This window comes from Meles meles, chromosome 1 (genome assembly GCF_922984935.1).
Source record: "Meles meles chromosome 1, mMelMel3.1 paternal haplotype, whole genome shotgun sequence".
Taxonomy (NCBI): domain Eukaryota; kingdom Metazoa; phylum Chordata; class Mammalia; order Carnivora; family Mustelidae; genus Meles; species Meles meles.
In genome coordinates this window covers 143,463,244-143,481,399 of record NC_060066.1, presented here as the reverse complement: position 1 = coordinate 143,481,399, position 18,156 = coordinate 143,463,244, and the positions used below count along the sequence as shown (strand labels likewise).

The window sequence follows — 18,156 nt, the reverse complement described above, 5'->3', positions numbered from 1 at the left end:
TCAAAAACTAATAGTATTGATACATATGAAGGCATACTTTCATAGTACATTAAGCTGTACCAATTTAGTTACTACTATGTTAATGTGATTCTGAAAAAGGAGAGTATACCCTTGAATTAAAAGAATTACATTTTTCTATACTAAGTTGTAGAAAATGTTAAATTCAACTTTCTTTCATGCTCTATTTTTCTCTAATTTTTAATGCTGGCTAGATTTGGGCAGAGGAAGTGACAAAAGTAAGTAAATTATTAAACTACAGAATTATGAAACAGTTGTTATTCATTCAGCAAATATTTATTGGACAGCAGCCATGGGGCCAGTCATAGTCTTTGCTACTATATCTTATAAAATCTGGAAATTATCATAGAAAGGTCAGAACTGTTTGGCTAAAGTAGCTCCACAAAGCAATGGAATAATGTTACAGAGATGTGCTTTGCACATGCTCGATACAGTGTTACATTAAGTAGTAATCTTGCCAGGAGACAGTTTAAATACTTAGTTTACTTACATGACAGTTATGTAAAATACAGTTTATACCATGTCTTATATATTCATTGATTGAATATACATATTCAGTGATTGAATATGTGTATTTATGTCACACAAATGAATTTCTTAGATAACTGAAGCTTGTTCTCTCCAGCACCAGAGCTAAGTCTTCTGTCACTTTAGTTGAAAAGATTTGTAAAATAGTATTTTACTGCTCCATTAAATACAGGATAGCATATGTTTAATTTTACTTACAGTTAGGGTATGAATGTACATTATTGTACCATGTAACAATTAGATCTGTTGTTTGTTTTTGAAGTATGTTGTCTCCTCCCTCAGTGTCAGACTGTCACTTAGAAGCTGTCCATGTGACTGCTACTAGTAGTCCCTCTTTCTGTGTTACCATTTCTAATCTTTTCTAGGATGGGATGTAAAGTAGTTAAGCAAGAATTTAAGGAATAAATTATGACATTAGTGTAGATTTGTTTCAAATCCTATTTGAAGTCTTCAGAAGCATTTTTTTATTTACTCCTCATGTTTGTGCCTACCAAAATTTGACCTCCAGATGAGGACAGTACTTAAGATTGAGGGCAGGTGATAATTGTGGACCCTGACGTTTTCTTTCCTTTCCCCCACCCCAATGTTAACTCTTTATTTTCTGACTTTGTAGGATTACCGCCTATATGGTCTATTCTGTGCATAGGTTCTGGGGGGTTTGATTCTATGAATTGGAAATCCAGTGTGAAGTTGTTGGCTCCCACTCTCATCCCCCTTTGTAGAATCCACTTATCAACTTATAGTTCTCCCTTGGCCTTTGATTTTTTTCCTGAACCTCTAGCTTGAATAGAGGACAGAGTAGCATGGAAGAGAGTATAGGTTGAACAATAAAACCAGGGTCTCTTCCTCTCTGATTAGCATGTAGATACACCAAAACATTTTTGATTCTTCAGTCTCTGTAAGTTCAGGAAATATGTGATATTATGGGAAGAAGCTCATGAAACAAATATTTACATTTTGTATGTAAAACTTAAGAATATATCAAAATGGGGGCGCCTGGGTGGCTCAGTGGGTTAAAGCCTCTGCCTTCGGCTCAGGTCATGATCCCAGGGTCCTGGGATGGAGCCCCACATCGGGCTCTCTGCTCCGCAGGGAGCCTGCTTCCTCCTCTCTCTCTGCCTGCCTCTCTACCTAGTTGTGATTTCTCTCTGTCAAATAAATAAAAATATATATATATTTGAAAAAAAAGAATATATCAAAATGGATTTGTGAAGATTTTTTTCTTCTGTACTTCTCACTTCTGCCATTTTTATAATTTTAAAACTTCATATTCCTTGAATATTTTAAGATTTAGGCCTATAGAAAAAAAAAAATCGGTGACAGAACAAGATTGTCACAGCAAATGCCTCAAAAGCATGACCAAAATTTCTAATTTACAGTGACCCAGACCTGATATCACAGATCAACAAATTCTTGCCCTTTTCCCACGTTACAGCTTCAAAGAATTCTTGCTTCCCTGACCCAACTTCTCCTGTCATATACTCTGGCAGGAGAAGGTATCTTCCCTAGAACTCTATGTCTTAAAGATTTTATTTATTTATTTGACAGACAAAGATCACAAGTAGGCAGAGAGGCAGACAAGAGAGAGGGAAGCAGGCTCCCTCCTGAACAGAGAGCCCGATGCAGGGCTCGATCCCAGGACCCTGGGATCATGACCTGAGCCGAAGGCAGAGGCTTTAACCCACTGAGCCACCCAGGCACCCCTAGAACTCTTATGTCTTAACTATAAAATTAAGTCAGGGAATGAGATCTTGTGGAGGACAGAATAAAAATAAAATAAAAATAAATATTCATTCTTTCTTTAAACCCTTTTTATCTGTCTTTCTAATATGGATCATTCTCCTAAGTAAATTGACTCCTAAGTAAATTTGACTATGCCAAACCTATTTCAGTTACCTCTGCCTCTCAGATTAGTTATGATCATTATGTGTGTCAAAAGTAGAAATGGAGGCGAACCATTAGAGACTATGTACTCTGAAAAACAACCTGAGGGTTTTGAAGGGTCAGGGGTGGGAGGTTGGGGCAACCTGAGGGTTTTGAAGGGTCAGGGGTGGGAGGTTGGGGGAACAGGTGGTGGGTAATGGGGAGGGCACGTTTTGCATGGAGCACTGGGTGTTGTGCAAAAAGAATGAATACTGTTACACTGAAAAAATAAATAAAATGAAAAAAAAAAAAAAAAAGTAGAAATGGTTTGGGAGATTAGACTACAGCCACCCCAGGCATACACTGAAACTTGTTCAAGAAGCGAGATTCATTTCCTTCCTGTCATTTACCTTTTCTAAATACAAAGTCTGTTGTGCAAACGTTCACTTCCTAGGCTTTGTAATACGGTGCCTTTCTTCATAATTAAATAATTTATATTTTGCTCAAACATGGAAGACTGACCCCTTATACTTTCTGAGATCATTTTATAACTTTTTCCACTTCATGCTCAAACTTCCCAGTCACTTAATATGTTACCTAGTTCACTTCCTCTCACCTTATACAGAAATAATGCCATTTCGAACGCTTTTCTGCCATTTCTCCTAATGGTCATTAAATCAAATTGTATTTCATAGAGACCCAAATGGAACTAGTCTTGTTTACTTTTAAAGTTCATTTATTTTTGGTTTACTATGATTACGTCTACTAATCAAAACTTTTTCCTATTCAACCAAGCAGAAAAGTAAATGAAGCAAATGTAACACTGAAGTGATTGGTTTTCCTTAACACTTTACTTAGGAAGATCATTGATTCTTTTCTTCTCCTGGGACTTGATTTTCTGCTTCATACTAGCTTCTAGATGAAGCTTACTTCAGCCTTGCATTCTGGTTTCAGTCAAGTAAAATTTAATCTTGAATTGTTGAGTAATTCAAATTCATATCCATAAATCCAATCTAGTGATCACTTCTAATCACCTCTCCCAGATCTGTTGCCAGTGGGATGAGAATGACTACAGCAACCGATGATTTGTTTTACTGCTACTTCCTTTTTGACTGGTTCACTAGATTAACTGTTGCCACCAAAAGGTGAAGGAGAGGGAGATACGGTGTGCAAGGAAAATGCTTAGACCTAATTTTTATACTTACTACAGTCTTGGAAATATTTAATTACTTGGATGTATTCTGGAGAGGTAGAAGAAGATAGCATTTTAGTGACATTATCATCAGTGATGATTCCCTGTGTGGGATAAGCTAACTATTTTACGCAAGTGTGAGATCTTATTTTTCTCTTCCTCACTTACCACCAACCAAGCTAAAGGTTTAAGATTTTTTTTTGCCAGTATTTATTATTTTTAGGTCCCGTTGATATTTTAGTGAAGTGTTTTGTCCCAGCACTGAACCTATATCAGAGAGCCAAAGCTAGTGGTAGTGGTGTGCTATTACATACACCTTTTTCCAAATCTGAGGTCAATGACTTTACCTTGATAGCTTGAAACAAGCTGTGGTTGGAGTATTTGTACCATGAAAATCAGCACAGTAGAACTTACCCCACTCCCAGCATACCACTGATTAAAGGTGTGCACCATAACTTGCCGAAAAACGCTAGCATATCTTGTATATAATAATGATACTTAAGGCACATTTTATATAAAGTTTGAAAAGAAAACTGAAAAAAAAGTCATTTATACAAGAAAGAGTCCTTCGAAAGAAGCTAAGAACTGTGTGCCTAGAAACAATATGTTTGGTAACTAAACAGAAGAGGTTAAAATCCCTTGTCTTCAGTTTGAAGCTTTTTCATTTGAGATTAAAGACTTTTTAAAAAAATAAAATTAAATTTAAAAAAAGTATTATATGTTGAATTTGTCTTACAAAGAAGCCAAAAAAATAAAATTAAAAAAAAAAAGACTATCTTTAACTTCAAAGTAAAGTAGCTCTAGTGATAATTGAGAATTTTTTTTAACAATTTTTTTAAAGGATTTTATTTATTTGAGACAGATACAGAGAAAGCATGAAAAAGGGGAAAGGCAGAGGGAGAGGGAGAAGCAGACTCCCTGCTGAGCCAGGAGCCAGACGTGGACTATGTTGAGATCATGACCTGAGTTAAAGGCAGACACTTAACCATCTGTGCCACTCAGGAGAATTTTTTGAAATATTATTTTATACATATAAACCAATATTCTTAAAAATGTCATGACAGCATATTGACTGTCTCATGGTAGTGTTTCTAGGCTTTTATGTATATGCCATTAAGCTTTGACATTAATAGATTCTTTTGAGTGAAGTACTGGTAGGGAATTGGATAATGTAGAAAAGCTAAGGTATGGAAAACAGGGACGTTTAAACACAGCAGTCAGGGAATTGCCAGCTTCTCATTTAGGGTTTACTTGGGGGATTTTTAAACTGTCTAAACAAGTGTACATAAAATGAACTAAGTCTTCTAATAAAATTCTAAAACTGTGTTCCAATTTAAGTCTGAACAGGAATTGAGAATAACTCAAAGTGAATTTGATCGTCAAGCAGAGATTACAAGACTTCTGCTAGAGGGAATCAGCAGTACGCATGTGAGTGTTATTCACTGGGAATTCATTTGAAACAGAAGACTTTGATGGTCCTAAGGCACTCTGAGGGGGAAAAACTGAAGTTCAAAACTTTTTCAGTCATTTATCAAGGAAATTGAAATTGCAGAGCTTTCCAAGATATTTAAAGAAATATTTAAAATTTTTGTTTACACCTCATTGCCTAGTTCTCCCACCATCATCAAATCCATTTGTTGGTTTTTGTTAGCTCCATAATTTGTTCTTACACTATTAACTGAGGTCAGCCTTGATAAGCCTTATAGTAGAATGCAAGATACTGGTGATTTTCCCTGAGTATATGTGCTCTGTTTACCCCTTGGAATTTAACACGTTTAAGTAGATTATAGATCTAAGAAGTAACTGTAACTTTGCTTTACAGGCCCATCATCTCCGCTGTCTGAATGACTTTGTGGAAGCCCAGATGACTTACTATGCACAATGTTACCAGTACATGTTAGACCTCCAGAAACAACTGGGAAGGTTGTAATTTCCTTTTCACACATGAAACTCCTGATAAGAGAAGAAATTCAGATTTTTGCATATGAACTAATAATGGAAGTGAAGATTAGAAGATTTAAAGGCTTTTATTAGCTTACTTAAAATCAGTTTTGTTTTGTTTTAAGGAAAGTAATTGTCAGACTCGTGAGGTAACAAAAACATTGTGTGCTCTTCTGGCACCCAAAAACTTAACAGGGATGAGAACATAGTTTAGGTGAATACTTTTTTAGTGCTATGTAGAGAAAACTTAAGTGTTTGAAGTATACTTCTCTCTTAAAATACCTTCCAGTTAGTTGAGGAAGATTCCATTGACATTTATTTGCCCCTAGAGATAAGCTAATTTATACTTAATCATTATTTACCTGTCCACTATTTAAAAAAAAAAAGTTTTAGAATAGTCTATAAGACCTCAAGCCCATGATGTAATTATTAAAAATTATATTTTAATATAATATATATATTTTAATATACTTTAAAGCAAAATGATAGCACAAAACACGCATAGCTTGTTTTAGCGTAACATAGCGTAACATTCATCAAATGTTTATTGAATACTTGTCATATACCAGGCACTGTTCTGTACTCTAGGATTATATCAGCAAACAGAACAGGCAAAATTGCTTTCCATTATGGAGCTCACATTGTAAGGAGACACTAGAAATAAAACGATGTATAGGACAAACATGGTCTCTGGTAGGTCTAGATAGAAATACCTCAGTATTTAAAGTCTAGGTAGAAATAATAGGCCATTGGCAGATGGGCAGTAAGTGGAAAGTAGAAATGCAGGTTTCTGTGAAGGACCTCTAGCTGTGACTCAGGTGGGTCTGACAAAATTTCACAGATGAAATTATTCTAGCGGGAATAATCTAGATAAAAGTAGCCGGGACAAATTTTCCAGACAAAGGAAGAACACATATATGAAATGGCCAGAGAAAAGAGATAGTGGCAAGTTGAGGGCACTGACAGTAGTTTGTTCTGGTTGGAGCATACATAGTGTTTGAGTTAAGAATGGAATGGTAGATAAGACTACAAGAGTGAAGCAGGGTCATGTCACCAAGGCCATGTAAAGTAAGTAGTGATAAGGAGTTTGAGACTTAAATAGTGAGGAGCCATTAAGGCAAGGGAGTGATATAATATTTAAGGAGAAATATAAAGAGAAATTATTTTTGAGGAAAAAGTTTTTTTAAAAATCACTTTGGTGTTCCTTTCTGCATATTAATCCTTTAAAACTAGACCTAGAACAAAATTAGGCACATCCACAAAACCAATTTTAGATCCTAAAGATTAATTGTAGCCTGATACTGAATAACCACTAGTTATTCCAATAAGATTTATAGAAGATTCATACTTCTGTATATTTAAAGTTTGTTAATGGTATTCAGTATCTGAAAGCAGAATACCACTTTATCTCTACTTCATTACAACTATTTTAAGCCCAGGAAGCCTTAGTACTTCCTTTTCACTTTGTCCTGTTACTCTGGGAGTGCAGCAAAGGGATTGCTGTTGTTACCATTCATACCTGTACTCCGTTTAAAGCCACACATATGCTTGGAACTCTGCCATTCAAACAAAATGCTAGTATTGCACTTCTGGATAAGCTCAAACATTACAGACTGAAATGGGTACTGTTGTTCTAGGGAAGAAGTCTGGCTTATCTCGCTACCCGCAGAGAATTAGATTACTGGTAAGGACCAATGATAGAGTGTGGGGGGAATTTTTAAGTCTTTAATGTTGTAAGTTATGCTTTTTAAGAGAGTATATAGAAATATTCAAATGCAGTATTGGACAAATCATCCAGGTACACTCTAATTCAGAAGCTATTTCTGAAGAGTAGAACCAGGTCATCATGTTAATGGTTATAGTAGTGTTGGTAGTAGTAGTAGTCGTAACTGGCAGTCACTTTGGAAGGGCTCCAGTTGTCCTCAGGCACTCCTCTGGACACCTCATATGTAATGTGATAGTCCTCACACCAGTAAGGGTAGGTATTGGTATCTGCATTTTACAGATGAGGAAACAGAAGTCACAAAATTTGTAAATGTATTTTATTTTTAAATAATAAGAAGGTTTTAATATATCAAGCTACAGTGGCAAAAAGTCTGTAGTTTTTAAAATATATCAGTAAAAGTTCTTAGAAGGTAAAAATGGTCTTTCAGGGTTTTGTTGTTTGGTTGGGGTTTTTTGTTTTTGTTGTTACCATTAATTCCTCAAAATTGACATAGGTAGACCTCAGTGGTAAACAAAGGCTAGTTATACTAGTAAATTTGAAAGTAAAATTCCATGGTTAGAGACTTTCAAAACCCCACATATGTGGGGAATGAGAGCTTATTAATCTTCAGAAATGTATATATTTAGTCACAGCTGAGTTCCTCAGTTCACTGAGGAAGAGATGCTAGGAAAGGTGTTCCTAACTTTAGAGTAAAACCTGTGTTAGAAATTAGGGTTTTTCTTGTCATTAGAACCCTGTTATTTGTCAGAGAAATATTTGCTTTAATTTTTTAAAAATGCACTATTCCAGTCAGGAAGGATACAATGTAAACAAAACAGACCAAATCCCTGTCTTCACTGAACCTACATTCTGTTTGAGGGCAGAGGGAAGTAGAAAGTCAATGTGTATGTGATTTGCATAGTGTATTAGAAGGTGATAAATACTGTGGAGAAAAATAAGCAGGGAAATACTTCTTGGTTAGGAGTAGAGGTTTACACTAGTTAGGGAAGACAGACTTGAAAGATGAGAGGAAGCAAAGCAGGCAGGCAGGCATCTGAGAGAAAGTGCTCCAGGAGAGTGTACATTAAGTAGAAAAGCCCTGCAGCAGGAAAATGGCTGTGATGTTCAGGCAGCAGTAAGGAGGGCTTGGCTGGAGATGAATTGAGGAAACAGGAAGCTGGGAGAGAGCGGGCTTTGGCCTTTACTCAGAGATGAGGAACCCTTGGAGAGTTTTACGCTGACCTTTGATAGGATCGTTCTTGCTCCTCTGTTAAAGGTAAATGTTAGGAGGCATGGGTGGAAGCTCACAGACCTGTTTAGAACTCCAGTCAGGAGATGATAGTGGCTTGGATCAGGGTGATTGTGGTAGATGTGGTAGAAGCAGTCAAACTCTGGGTGTATTTTAAAGGTAGAACCAGCAGGATTTGCTGACAGACTTCATTTATATGGGGCTTAGAGGAGTCCAGATTACTGCAGGTTCTTGGCCTGAACAACTAAAAGAATGGAGCTGTAGTTAGTTAAAATAGGGAATGCTACAGGAGGAGCAGGTTGGGGTGGTGTATCACCCCAGGTTTATACCAGAAGCCCAGTTTTAGACATCTGAAGTTTGAAATGCCTATCAGACATCTAAGTGGAGATATGGAGATACCCAGTTGTAGGACATGCAGCTTTTGAGTTTAGGGGATAGATTAGAGGTAGAAATTAGAGAGTGGTCAGCCTATCAAGGGTATTTAAATCTGAGACCAAATGAAAGCCTGGCTCTAAGTATAGGTAGAGAAAAGAAGAGGGCTAAGGCTTGAGCCTTGAAGCACTCCCAACACAGCTTAAGGAAGCAGTGGAATGGAGTAACAGGTAAGATGGAAACCAAGAGTGTGACCTGGAAGTGGGGTGAAGAAGATAGAGGAAAGTGGAGGGAATGGATCCACTGTGATCACTAGATAGGCCAGGTGAAATGAGGAGTATTAATAGACTGTTGGATTTAGAACACCACAGTCATTGCTGTCCTCAACAAGAGTAGTTCTAGTGGAACAGTGGAGGCAAAAGCTTGTCTATAATGTAAAAGAACAGGAGAAGGACTGTGATGTTGAATTTAGATAAGTCTTTCAGGGGCATTCTAGTGTAAAGAGGAACAGAAAAATGAAGCAGTAGCTATAGGAGAAAGTGTGTTTGGCAGATTCTTATTTTTTAAGATAAAAATTAGCATATTTGTAAGCTGATGAGAATGATACAGTACATGGAGAAGTAAGATAGCATGGGAAAGAAAAGGAAGATTGCTAGTGTGATGTCCTTGAAAGGAAAAAGAAAGTGAGATTTTTGTGCAGAGGTGAGGAAATTAACCATAGAAGTATAGACAGCTCATCTGTAGTAAGAGGACAGATGATCACAAAAGCTTAGATGTTTTGTGATTGTTCTTTTTCTACTCACTTCAAAAGGAAACAACTCATTGGCTGATTATAAAGGTTAGGGGATAATTGCTAGAATTTAACTACTTTCTTTATGCTGCTGGCTGACTGATTTCCAGATGGCACAGTGGTCATAAAGAGAAGGAAACTGAATTTTATGGAGAGAGAAATTTCACCCACCTTACCAGATGAGGTCTTTTTATATTTATTAAAATTTAAATATGAATTTTCAACCTTAGAAATAGTTGGGTGAGAATGAATATAGGCCACCCATTTTATGCTGTTTTCCATTTAGTATTGGAGAAACACTGAATGAAAATTTTAATTATCTTTGAATTTTAAGATATATTTATAGTACATCAATCACAGAGATTTTACTAATTTCTAATAAAACTTTTATTTTTACCCCCTAAAAAATAGAAGACAGAATGAACTTGTGAAATTTGCCCTATTCTCACGTTGAGTCTTCATTATGATAATTACTAGTCGTAGCATAATATTCGAATGCCATGTCGTCACCCGTCTGTATGCACATTAAGGAATGATATTGTTTCATCTTAGTATCTTCAGCTTGTGGTACTGGTTCTGGACATGTGGATGCTCCATAAATATTTGTCATTTGAATAAGTAGAAAAATGTGATTGGATCAGTTTTATAAAAAAAAAAAGAGTATGGCTGTTGAAATATTTCTCAAAGAATTAACTTGAGAAAAATTTCACTCTTGTGATAGTATCTAATATAGAAGTAGTTTTTCATTGAATAACTCTTAAAGGCAGGAAAATATTAATAAAACATACTAGTGAAAGTTTTTTGGAAGTGTTTTAAGGATAAACTCAATTTTTTCAGGAAAAAAATGGCATTTTTTTAACTTTATAATTGTGAAGACAGCTTTGAAAAAAAAAAAAACTTTGAAGGACTTATATTTGGAAAACACCTGAATTTTCTATAGTATAACTGGCCCGAAAGGCATAAGTTAGATAGCAACCTTTGTCTTTAAAATATTACTGACATCTGTAAATCTTTATCCAGTGGAAGTTGGTAGAAAATAAACACTGCCACCAAGTGGTGATATTCAGAAGCTCTAGTAACTGGTCTATTGGACATTTTCTTTTCAACAGTTTTCCATCCAGTTACTGTAACAACAATCAAACTTCTGTGGCACCCGTGCCATCTGCTTCATCAAATGTGATTGGTTCTTCTGCCTTGTCTTCAACAAGTGGCCTAGTAATTGCCTCTCCTACCAACCTCATTGACCTTAAGGAGTGCAGTGGCAGCAGGAAGGCCAGGGTTCTGTATGATTATGATGCTGCAAACAGTAGTGAATTATCACTTCTGGCAGATGAGGTGAGTAATATATGGGTATAAGAAAACCTGTATCACAGATTGACATATTTTCTAGTATTATAATAAAGTGTAAATTCCCCATTAATTTTTTGGAAATAGTTTAGCATGAATACGTTCATAGATTTAAGATGGTTAACATTTTATAAAAAAAAATTTAACTACTATTCTTTAACAAAATAGAATATCACAGAAATATTTAAAGCTTTTAACTGCTAAGTAACTAGAAGATTTCTAAAACTACCTCTAATAAAATCCTTTATCTTTTACCAAAATTGAGGAAAATGTTTAAAGAACTTTAGTAATGAATAAACAGATTACAAATCTGATTACTCTTCTATTTGCTTATTTTGTAACATAGTTAATAACTGGAAATATTTTATTTTGTAGGTGATCACTGTGTTCAGTGTCGTTGGAATGGATTCAGACTGGCTAATGGGGGAAAGGGGAAATCAGAAGGGCAGGGTGCCAATTACCTACTTAGAACTGCTCAATTAAATAGGTGGACTATGGAAAGATTACCCATGATGACACCAGTATTTATATACAATTAACTCTAAATAAAGCAGGTTTAAGTATCTTCCATGTTAATGTTCTTAGGAGACTGAAAGAAAATACCAGCCACCAGAAGCCAGCCTTTCTGCCAATAAAATTGCATGGTACATATTTCATTACAGAATTTATGTTAGTGCTTTCATGCCAAGAATGTTTTCTTACAAAATTCTCTTTCTACTGAGGTTTCACTAATAAGCAGCTTCTACTTTTGAGCTCCAACTTAAAGCAGAAGAACTGTTTTCTACTGAATTTTTCATTAATGGCAAGCTTTTTCTTTTATGTAAAATAAATTTATTGTGAATTGATATCAGTGACTCATTTATTAGGTATAATTAATAGCCAAAGAATAAAACTAAAATTTGTTTAAATTAAGTTGTTCTTTTAAAAAGAGCTCTAGGATATAATCCTCTTTTGTGGAAAATAGAATATTTCTGAATGTTTCCATAAACAGAAATGCAATTATACTATGTTTACCTTGTTTTCCAACAGAAATTGAATTATTTCAATACTGTATCTCAGTGGTTAGGGGGTTTTGGGGTTTTTATTAAACACTACTAAGTGATTTCTTCTAAAGTTAAGAAAAACTGGTCCTTGAAAAGCATTATGACTCTGGTATATTTTCAGTTAAGGTTCTAAAACGTCTGGATCAAGTTCAATTCACTAAACAATGTTTTTTTAAGGTTGTTCAATTGAAACAATGTAATGCATAATCAGAATCAAATATGTTAAGAACATAATTCAGTAAAGAGAATATGTTCTTATGGAACAACAGTCCTTATCAAAATATAGATTAGTACAACTGCACCCATCATAGAAAAATTGTATACAAGTAGAATACATTTTTGGTTACTCTAAGCCTACTAATTTTGAATGTTTATTAATGAACTTAGGTTATCTTGATCAGGATCTCTGGTTATGAAACACACTAATGAAATCATTAGTGCCACATTTGCAGTCAAAAATTGCTATTTGTACCATAGCTGTTAATCAGATTGTTTCCATGTTAGGACTTCTGCATTCATTTTCATTCATTCATTGTTGAGGGCCAGGCACTATACTGATCTACTGAGCTCCACAGTCCTTCCCCGGCAAACCTTAAAGACTAGTGGAGAATACAGAAAATAAACAGTTGCCATATAACAGAATCCATATCATGATAGAAGAAATACAGGGTACTGTGTTTGGGAACTTTGGGAGTCACCTAAATCGGATTTGGGGCATAGGAAATGGTTTGGAGAGGAAGTGTTCCAGGCAGAGGGAGAAAGATGTGCAGGACCTGGAGCCAAGAGAATGTAGCATATTCTGACAATTACAAGTAGTATTTCAGTCTGGCTTACACACGAAGTGCAAAAGTGTAGTTGATTTCTTCAGAGAATGTTAATGTATTGAAATATTTTTTGGTACTTTAAAAAATGATGAACACTTAACACAAAAGTATTTTAAAATGTGTTTAAGAGCTCCTAGTAAGAGCTTTGTAAACATGTTGTTAATAACTCACAGTCCAAACTTCAACAGTAATTGTTACCCTCTTGTTTCTGTGCTGAGACACATTCCTCTGCAATTTTATCATTGTACAAAGACACTTTGATTCACACCGTGAATCACCATACTCAACCCTAAAAGCTGTTCAAGCTGGTTATTTAGCTATAGCTCCAGGTGAGTGAGTGAGCTGCTTATTTTCCTAGAAAGGAAGTTCCAGAGCCAGCCTGGAGTACTTTCTTTCATGTGACATGAGTTCAGGTTTAGATTTTAAAAGATCATACAAAAAATCCAGGTCAACTCAAACAGCAACTGTAAATTAGGCTTATGGGAAGTAGAGTAGTAAAGTGGGGGAAAGTATGGGGACTGGAGTGAAATGGCCGCAGGTTCAAATCCAATCTTCCTCACATCCTGTGCTCTTTGAGCTTGGATTCCAACATTGTATCAGCTGTTGTTTCCTCATTAGTAAAATAGGGATAATAATTATGCCACCTAAGGTTATTATGAGGATTCTGTAGCAAGTGTTAACTTGTATGGTAAGTCATTTTTAGGGAAAGGTTTGACACATAGTAGAAACATTCTGTAAATACCAGTTTCCCTTCGTTAGCCCCTATAGCTTCCTGACCAACCAGAGCATAGGCCTTATTTATGACTGTGTACCAGAGATACCTTTTATACCCACGCTCTATTCTACTCATCGACCCTGTCCTCAACCCCACTTTAAAGGAGACCTAGATCTAGGTTTAACCTCACTGCAGCCAGCATAAGTTTTTATCAGAACCTTCTGTTTTCCATCAAATGAATGTTGATTATAACCCTATGTGCAGTAGCCTTCAATAATACTAAGATTCAAATGCTTCTTGTGCCTTTGCCTACCACAAATCCACCATAATACGTGGACTTGTTCCTATGTTTGTTGCTTTTTACTTTAAAGGAGTTTTGTTTGTGGGGGCGGGGGGATTAGCTTGGTTTTGTTTTTTTTTTTTGTGGGGTTTTTTTAATTTTGGTTTTGACTTCTGAAGTCATGGATTTAATTTTCACTCAGGTAAAAGCCCATAAAGGTTCTTAGGCATGGAAGAAAAGCTTGGGAAGGCTAGTAACATGGTGCAATTTAAAATGATTTAAATAAGCTCTGTGCCCCTGAGCTTAACCTAAAAGTTTAGTAACATGTGAAGGATGCACATATGAATGAAATAATAAACTTGGAAATTATTATAGGCACTTTTGTAGACAGACAAAAATGATTGGATTGTTTCTACATTTGTTCTCAAAATAATCTAACATAAGAGGTCATGGTGTTAAATTGTTTTTTATGGTGCTAGTCAGAAAAATTCATTTTGTAGGACATTAGGTCCCAGAATAGGAAAGTGCCTCATTCTGAGTAACAGGAGAGCTAAGAGACCTGAGGCTGGGGTCGCCAGTGGCTGAGAGGCGATCCTCATAGTCTGCCATTCTCCACCAGAACAAAGGAACAGAATGTGAACGGAGGAGCTGGTGTGGGAGGGCATTTCTGAGATACACTGTGGGAAAGATGACAGAGTGCAGGACAGGAATCAACAGCTTTGTTTACCCAGAGAGGCCCAGCTTACCTCCATGCGTTGACTGGATTCCTCAAAAAATCTCTTCCCTACCTCCTAAGTGCTTGAAATTTTGAAATATCTTGCCTAGTATGTAGCACTTAAGGCCTGAATAAGGAACTATAATAGCTAGCTAGCTTTGCCTCAACCTCTGCTCCCGATGACTAAGTGGCCCCTACCTTGTGATGAGACTCGAAGGGGAGGAGGGAGTTGTGCCCCTTCTCTCACATTATCCTAATTATAGAGTCTGTTCAGTAGGGCAGTGGTTCTCTGTGTGAGACCCCAGGAAAGGCAGTATCAACATCACCTAGGGACTTGTTTTAAATGCTGATTCATATTTCCAAGTACTTTCTACCTTTATTTGTTCTGAATTTTTTGTCTTGAGGCTATAGAACTAGTCTTAGTTCTTCCATGTAACATTGTAAAAATAGTTGAAGACGAAAACTGTCTTCTGATCTTTACTGTATTCTAACGCTGTCATAATTATATAGTTCTATAATTTATTTGATTAGTATGTATCTTTCAGTCTAGAATACAGGCTCCCTGAGGTAGAGGTTATAATTTTTTTATCACAATTAAATTTCCAACTCTTAGTACAAGACTTAGCACATCGTATGTACTCAGTAAATAGTTGTCAAATGAAAGGGGAGGAATGCAATTCCTAAGCCTTATCCAAGATCTACTGAATCTGTGTTTACAAGTTTGAGAACCACTTCAGTAGAAAACAAAAACTTGCCTTCCACCTTCAGGTACTACCTGACATCACTGGAGGAATTCTCCCTGGCTCCCGCACCGTCACCCAGCACTGCTCTCTCAAGTGTAGAGGCACCTTGCTGGGCTGTTATGAGTGCTTGTGAGGGAATAAGGGTATGCTTAGGGTAAGCAAGGGAAATAGTACTTGAAATGCCAGGACTTGGTTGCTGTGGAGGGTTTCTTAGGAATGGATTCTGTAGTCTGAAGAGGGGTAAGCACTACGACCACGCACATTTCCACTTAACACAGTGACAATTTGACTTCAAAGCATCCTGGCAAACCATGAATGAGGTTTCAGATTAACGTTTACATCCTTGTGCCTCAGGTTGCTAAGCTCTTTAATTTCTACTTCACAAGAGACTTTTTAAGAATTGTTAAGGCTTTTTTTTTTAAAAATAATGCAAGTCATAGATGTGTTGGTAAAAAGGAAAAAAAATGAAAATTTAGTTTAAAGAAAAATCACCTATAGTCCCACCATCTGGGAGAACTGTAATTGAGGTGTATAGCCCTCCAGAGTCTTTTGTGCACTTAGGCATTTTTTTAAATGGAATCAAGTTGTACATACTGTTTTGTAACTTTTTTTCACTTGACAATACCATAACTGTCCTGCTGTGTCAAATCTATTTCTTCGTCTTTTCTAATGGCCGCATGGGATGCCATCATATGGGCCACGTTTTATTAAACTATTGTTGATTTTTAGGGTTCCAGTTTTTCACTAATAAACTGCTTTAAAGAACTTCATGTTGCTAAATCTTTTGTGTGTGCTTAATATTTCCTTAAGATGAATACATGGGAATGGAATTGCTAGTGGAGAGGATATGCCAGTTTTTAAAATGCTTTTGTTATTGCCAGTTTGCCCCCTGGAAAACGTACCAGTTTACACTTCCATCGGTAGTATATTAAAAAGAAAAAAAATACTGTTTCTTTTTTGAAGGGCTTCCAACCCGACATTCTTAGGGCCTTCGGTTTAAAAATAAAGTGCAAGAGGAAGATAAAGAGACCCTACAAAATTAAAACAAGATCAGTCTTGTTATTCCAACACGACATTTACTGTCCTACCTTATTTTAGGTGTTTTGTGATCCTTCGGGAATGTTTGTCCTACCAGCTTGCTCTTTGCTTTAATTCAGTCTCCTGGAAGCACAATCACCTTTCTGACTTTTGCTGAAACTGTAGGAGAACAATCTTAAGTAGACCGGAATCTTGTGATAACTCTGATGCATGCTTCTTACGAGTTTTAGAGAGCATAGCCATCATAGAGGAAGTAGAAACTTGGGAAGGTAAGCAGAACACTGGTCTCCCTCTTGGTTTCCTGGTTCTGTGTCCATCAACTTCCTTGAGCATGTTCGCACAACTCTAGGATGAGAATAATACAAACCTCCTTTGTAGGACTGAAAGGATTACCATGTTACGGACAAAGTGGCTGGCACCTAGTAGATAATTTATTAGGATTTCCGGTTGAGTGTGTTAGAGCAGTTATTAACCTCTCTAGAGTAAATATCACTGCTATTACCAAATCTTCCCAGAATCTGTCATAATAAATGGATATGGCCTGGTATATCCTACTATACCTTCAAAATCTGGTTCATAAAAAAAAGCTGCCTAATTTTTCCACACTCAGGTGTTCAAGCATCTAACCAGATAAAACTCCCAGACGAGGTGTATAACAGATTTCAACTGCTGTGTTTTTATGGCCATCTATCAAAGTGGTAATCATATTATTCTAAAATGCTGAGCTGGACGTGCCAGCCAGGCCAAACCTCCCCTTCTATCTGAAACTAACCCACACTTCTCTGTGATAAGCTGGCACAGAAGGCTCAGCTAAAGAAAGGTAACGGCAATTAGCGAAGTCCCAATAGCATCTCCAGAACTAGAGACCAGAATTGATCCCTAATGAAAGAACTTTATTTAGACATGTATCTAAACTCTAAAAGTTGCTCAGCAGTATTTCCAAAAGATCGGTATCTCAGGGTTAACAACTAGTAATAGCAAGGCCCCAGAAACTAACTCAGAGTCACATTTGGATGAACCCCCAGGAAGTTTAAATTAGCCTCTGGCTTGTTGATTATAACTGGGAGCCACTCAGCCAATAAAAAGTGAGTAGTGGTTTTCCCAGGGCGAGGCTTATCCATTGCACTCCGGATGTGCTGACCCCTGCGATTTCCCCAAATGTGGGAAACTCGACTGCATAATTTGTGGTAGTGGGGGACTGCGTTCGCGCTTTCCCCTAAAAAAAAAAAAAAAAAAAAAAAAAGTGAGTAGTAAGAGAACTGAAGAGGGATGTAAAGAAGGAAGCCTAGGGGAGATTCCAGGTTTGTGAGAACAAAGCAGATATTAAATAATTATGAGGCCAAAGACAATGAGCTATTATTGCAAGCAACTTTTTGGAAACCTGATGCACCAGGGCACAGTGCAGATGTTTCTGCCTAGTCCCATATTGTAGTGATGTTGTCTGAAACTCGAGCAGTGGTAAGTAGTCCCCAGCAACCACATACCCAGATGGCTGCTTGCCTTCTGTGTGGTTTCCTCCATTCAACCTGCCTGAAGACCTTCATTTGTTAAGAGCAAGTTCAGAGGCTCCCTACTCTACAAAGATATTCTGGACTCCTTCAGGCAGAATTAATTACTCATGTATATACATGTGACTCAACTATGGCATTTATTGCTTTGAATTACAATTACTTGCTAACCTGGCTGAGCTCAAGGACAGGGATTCTGTGTCCCCTAACACCTAGACAACTGAAGCTGAGTTTCAGCAATCCCCATACCTGCTTCCAGTATTCTAATTTCTACAAAAGATGTAC

At 36.7% G+C, this 18,156-nt stretch overlaps 1 protein-coding gene and 1 pseudogene across 3 annotated transcripts in view; both read left to right on the top strand.

Annotated features, from left to right (window-relative positions):
- Positions 1 to 16,095, top strand: part of SH3GLB1 (SH3 domain containing GRB2 like, endophilin B1) — a 40,463-nt gene extending 24,368 nt beyond the window's left edge. For 2 of the 3 annotated variants that reach the window (XM_046009929.1, XM_046009922.1), the window contains exons 7-11: positions 213 to 236; positions 4,940 to 5,029; positions 5,424 to 5,524; positions 10,768 to 10,993; positions 11,381 to 16,095. In XM_046009929.1, the coding sequence (XP_045865885.1) occupies positions 213 to 236; positions 4,940 to 5,029; positions 5,424 to 5,524; positions 10,768 to 10,993; positions 11,381 to 11,488 (549 nt within the window). In that variant the 3' untranslated portion in view covers positions 11,489 to 16,095. The remainder of the gene's footprint in view (positions 1 to 212; positions 237 to 4,939; positions 5,030 to 5,423; positions 5,525 to 10,767; positions 10,994 to 11,380) is intronic. The other variant, XM_046009937.1, reaches the window with a different exon arrangement.
- Positions 16,096 to 17,441: 1,346 nt separating this feature from the next.
- LOC123927586 lies at positions 17,442 to 17,582 on the top strand (annotated as a pseudogene).
- The last annotated feature ends 574 nt before the right edge of the window (positions 17,583 to 18,156 follow it).